Source organism: Mytilus californianus, unplaced genomic scaffold, assembly GCF_021869535.1.
Source record: "Mytilus californianus isolate M0D057914Y unplaced genomic scaffold, xbMytCali1.0.p SCAF_9, whole genome shotgun sequence".
NCBI classification, from domain to species: domain Eukaryota; kingdom Metazoa; phylum Mollusca; class Bivalvia; order Mytilida; family Mytilidae; genus Mytilus; species Mytilus californianus.
Genome location: NW_026262745.1, coordinates 5,177,356 through 5,182,576, shown reverse-complemented (window position 1 = coordinate 5,182,576; position 5,221 = coordinate 5,177,356). Strand labels below are relative to the sequence as shown.

Here is a 5,221-nt window from a genome sequence, read left to right as displayed (position 1 = left end):
ACATACGGACTCCTCAGATAGTTATTGCAGTGGTTCATCGAGGCAGATGGAACATGACACTGTCCAAATACGAGACGTTTGATTTAACATCTCCTTTCCTAATTGATGTCGTTGGGTACTTATACAAAACGCATAGCCAAACGGGAGCCTCATCTTAGCACAGTGTTAGGTGCCGAAATAGAGATTTCCAATGATTGTTATAATTCCTTACTCGAGTCAACCTATCACATTCATTTGTTTTCTTTTTTTTTAATTGCATTTTATATACTACAGTTTCTGCATATAATTATATTTTTTTCTGTTTTAGGTCTTTAAACCGTTAAAAGTGAGTCTAGACACTACAGATGTAAAGATGAAAATCCAGTAATTTGTAAGCACTCTTTTAGATAAAGTTCTATTACAAAATAAAATAAAATTTTAAACCATTTTCATTAGCAAGAATGGCCTGGTACATTTATAACGAAACCCTGTGTCTGAAATCATCTTAAATACATTTTCTACAAATCAGGTTTATAATATTTGATGTGTTCATTTTCTGTCTCCCTGGGGACATGTACATGAGAACACACACACTTATGCACACAAAAACACAAATATACATCTTTGACACTCACACATTTGATACACATCAATTATTTTAATTAAACTTTGTTTTCAGGTAGCATGGAGAAATTTCCTTCCCTAGCAGCACTAGGCTTTACAGTTTCTGTGAATAAAAGACTGGAGATAGATGAAGTAGAAGACAAATTTATAACTAATAAACTACTTCTTGAATTGAACAGCATTAAAGAAAGGTCCAATGGTGATTACACATACCAGGATGTCCTCAACTGGATATCAAGTCTTTGTGGTAAAGAAAATGTAACCAACAAACACTTTATATTTAAAGGTAAAATCAATACTACTGAAAATCAAGACAACAGTTTCAAAGCTAAAAAAAAGCAAACTTAACAGTGAACATGTTGAAAATTATTTAAATTTGGTGATAGACACTGATACATTATTAGAAATTCCGCACAATCCAAGAAAAAGGAAGCATCATATCATTGAAACATATCATACAGAAAACATTTCAAATGTGAAATCAAAGAAAAGAAAAACAAATGAATTGAAATACAGAAATATAAGCAGCACATGGAGAGAGGCAAATAGGAAACTTAATTTCAAACTCCAAAACTGTGAAAAACAGTTAAGTCAGACAAAAAGAAAATTGAAAATATTACAGATTCAAAACAAAATATACAAGAAAAAATATACCAAAGTATTCAAATTTATGACAAAATGTAGAAGTAAGACCGAATTAGAGACAAAAAGAGATAAAGAGAAAGTACGATATAAGAAAACACAAACTAACAAAATAAAGCAGCAAACTCAAACTAAACTGGACAATTTGAAAACAGCCATAGAAACCCATGAAGAAATACATAGACTAAATCGCTTAGAAATCACAGATCTAAAAAACAGATTACATGACTTGGAATTGGAACTAGAAAAAGATGAACACACTGCCGAAATAGATTTAACAAAGCACAGTAAATTTGGAAGATATACCTATACAGCAGAGACAGATTTATGCATAATGGAATTATTGAACTGCCATGTTCCCTTTGATAGAGTTGATACTGTCATTAAAATTGTTCTTTCTCTGTGCATGTTGAAAGCTAAAGATGAAACCTTACCAAAGAAAGATTATGTTTCATCTGTTAATGTCCGTAGACTTGCCATTAGTCAAGCTCACATTACAGAGACATGCATAGAAGAAAACAGAACATTGTACACTGACGAAACAAGAACAAATGGACAGTCATATGGCGTTTTCATAACATCCAATGAAAACCAAGAACCTTGCTTATTGGGACTGAAGCACATGTCAAGTAAAGCATCAAAAACAGAGTTAGAAACACTGAAAGAAATGTTAAAAGAAACTGAGAATCGTACTCAATATTTGCAAAATGAAAATCCTCCAAGTTCGGCTTATAACATTACAGAGACATGCATAGAAGAAAACAGAACATTGTACACTGACGAAACAAGAACAAATGGACAGTCATATGGCGTTTTCATAACATACAATGAAAACCAAGAACCTTGCTTATTGGGACTGAAGCACATGTCAAGTAAAGCATCAAAAACAGAGTTAGAAACACTGAAAGAAATGTTAAAAGAAACTGAGAATCGTACTCAATATTTGCAAAATGAAAATCCTCCAAGTTCGGCTTATAACATTTTAAAAAATATTTCAAATACAATGTCTGATAGAGCTGCGCCAGAAAAATCATTCCAGCAACTTCTGCAAGATTACAGAACAACTCTTCAGAAAGAAAACATGGGTAACTTTAATGAACTATCAGAACCAGACCAATTACTGATTACTAAAATGAATAATTTCTTTTGTGGTCTTCATCTTTTAGTCAATATTGCAGATTTAATGTGCAGTATCTTCAAAGAATGGGAGCAGACTGTGATGAACAAACAAGTAGGTGGGGAGTCTGCAATTATAAAAACAGTTAGAGAAGTATGCAAGGCGTTTGTTCCTGGCGTGGACAATAAAAATGGAGCATCACTAGAGCTAAAAACATACCTGTCAAGAATCAACGTTAACTTTCAATTGAAGGCATTCCAGGGTAACCGATTCAACATTGTCTTCCATAATGGAGCAGTATTATATTACCTTCATGAACATTTCATTTACTTCCTTGAAAATATAAAATCCGAAGGCAATACAAATACATTGAATATGCTGATACAGGACGTATTGAGAAATTTGAAATGCAGTCACAATATTGTAGGATTAAGGGCATTAGGAGTTTTCAATAAATTTATAACAACACCTCTTTGGAAAATTATTGAAGCTGACAATACACATATTCTAGACATGAATGCGCACTACCATAATCTCATCCAATTTTTAGAAGATGTTGCGACAAATGTAGAATCAGCAAACGAACTCTTAACTGGCGAAAGGCGGCCATTCCCCAATATAAAGATAAAGAAAGATGAAGTCTGGGAAGTTTTGGTCAAACAACAGACCAATGATGCATAAACTGTGAGTCTGTTGATGCAGATGGCTGCCGCAACATGCAAATCATTAAAAGAAAAAGTAAAAGATCATTTACCCGGTGGAAAATTTGAAAATGTTACAGCAGAGGTACAAATACAAATGAAATCAGTCATTCCACACAACAAATTACCTGAGTGGGTATTTGGATACCTGGATTGGCTCCTTAAACACAGACCAAATTCAACTAGACTAGCCAAGGAAGCACACATCGTTTACAAATTGAACAAAACATCAGAGTGGCTCCACAAAAAAAGTGAACTAGAGATTGAAAAGCTAGTTCAATGGTCAAAGAGAATGTTACCCATTATCAAGTTTCAGGAGAAAGAGAGAATCAAAGAAATAAAAAAGCAAATGGAGGATTTAAGCAAAGCAAAGGAAGAAAAAAGCAAGACAAAAAAAGCCAAACAACAGGAAGAGAAAAGAGAATTACTGGATGCCATCTTTGTACAAGGGCTCTGGAAGTCAAGGCAAGAAATAGAAATGAAACTACAACAGAAGTCAAAAACAGAGAAAAGAAAGATGCTGACTAGTCAAATAAAATTTAGACAGTTAATCCTAGAACAATCAGCTGACAAAAAAACTTTCCAAATAAGCAGAATTGAAGGCAAGCCAGTTACTGTAGATATGCTGATGTCGAACTTAGAGATCTTAATAAGATTGGAAAATGTATCAGGTAAGTCGTTAGTTATACAACTCATAAAACAAATACATTGAATTTTGGTATATGTTGCCTTGGTGAGACAGCAAACAAACAATACAGTCTAATCAAAATAGGAAATATATAACTTCAGATTGACCTGAACATTAACTCAGTAGATTTAATTTTGTTGAGTTATGCTAATCTACTATTACTAGTGCAATATTACAACATGTTTAATTGCATGAAAACAAAACTCATCATACAAAAATTCTTGTTAGTAGACATACTCTTTTAGTGAGAAAAAAAACCGTGCAGGCTTCTATAAATTAGAAGTTGAGTTTCAACAGACCAGCACATGTGGTGATTGACAAAGAAGTAACTAAATTGCAATTAAAGAAAAGTTATTTACAAACATAATTTTGATTAAAAAAAATGAAAATCGATGAAAACAGCTGACTGAGTACTTAAAACAAACTTTCTTTTAATCAATTTGATTTTTGTTGTATAGATTTCAAACTACGAATACGCTTTATATATGTAAATATACAACAACATAACATACATTAACTTTTTTTTCAGAAGTAGAAGAAGAAGTAGAAGAAACACTGACAGAAGAATGAAAGGCGACATAACATTTACTTAAAATTGAAATAAAACACATTTTCTTTTTGATGAATTTTAAATATAAACAAGTGGAGATGTTAGATAAACTTAAATGAGACAGCAACCTAACAGTTCAATCACAATATATATCTGGAGGTCATGTCAAACTGTATGCAAAAATGAAGATTGTGGTTTACATTAAAATTTTAATACATATATAATATAGTTTGGTTGAAAGTTAGCTATTCTTTAAGGCGTTGATACATTTTGCCAAATTTATTTAGATTTCTTTTTTAAGAACTTGTCAATTAATGTTTTCTGTATTCCATGTTTAGCATAGTATATCTGTATAAAAATTAGGTGATGTGGTATGATTGCCAATGAGACAACTGTTTTTGATTTTTTTTGGATATCTTCTTTTCTTGTCTGGCTATGTCTTTTATGGCCACTTCATATGGACTTCCCTCCTTGATGAGTTTGCATGGTAACTATGTAACATTAATATTTTATCTCTTGCATATTTTTAAGGAATAGCATTCTTTTAATGTGTCATGACATTAAACATGATATACATTTTTTAGAAATTTTTATGGTTTGAAATAACGTTATTTTCTGAACATCAATTTTTGCTTAAATGGGATATTTTGGTACTGCTATGACCTTCTCCGTGCTCTCTACAGTACATTAACATATATAATAATTGTTTGATAGTGATTCATTATGTATATTTTAAATTACTAAGGTATTTCAAAAGTGCAATATGACAATTATTTAGTCTAGTGCCATAAGATCAAAACAAGCCAATTCCTCCAGGGTAGAAAACGCGCCAAAAGGGGAGACAATGTCCTTGAAAAAAAATGCCCCATACTGATGACCAGAAATAATGTCTTTTTTTCAATAGATATTAAGTATTCTTC

At 32.0% G+C, this 5,221-nt stretch overlaps 1 protein-coding gene across 1 annotated transcript; it reads left to right on the top strand.

Annotated features, from left to right (window-relative positions):
* The first annotated feature begins 2,755 nt into the window (after nt 1-2,755).
* On the top strand, nt 2,756-4,530 carry LOC127715460 (uncharacterized). Its single transcript, XM_052221509.1, has 2 exons — nt 2,756-3,734; nt 4,281-4,530. The coding sequence occupies exons 1-2, from the start codon at nt 3,059-3,061 to the stop codon at nt 4,319-4,321; spliced, it is 717 nt and encodes a 238-aa protein (XP_052077469.1). The 5' UTR covers nt 2,756-3,058; the 3' UTR covers nt 4,322-4,530.
* Nucleotides 4,531-5,221: the final 691 nt, after the last annotated feature.

Coding starts and splice junctions, on each gene's coding strand:
- LOC127715460 (XM_052221509.1), top strand. CDS start 3,059: ATGCAGATGGCTGCCGCAACATGCAAATCATTAAAAGAAAAAGTAAAA. Junction 3,735..4,280: donor AAGATTGGAAAATGTATCAG/GTAAGTCGTTAG, acceptor CTTTTTTTTCAG/AAGTAGAAGAAGAAGTAGAA.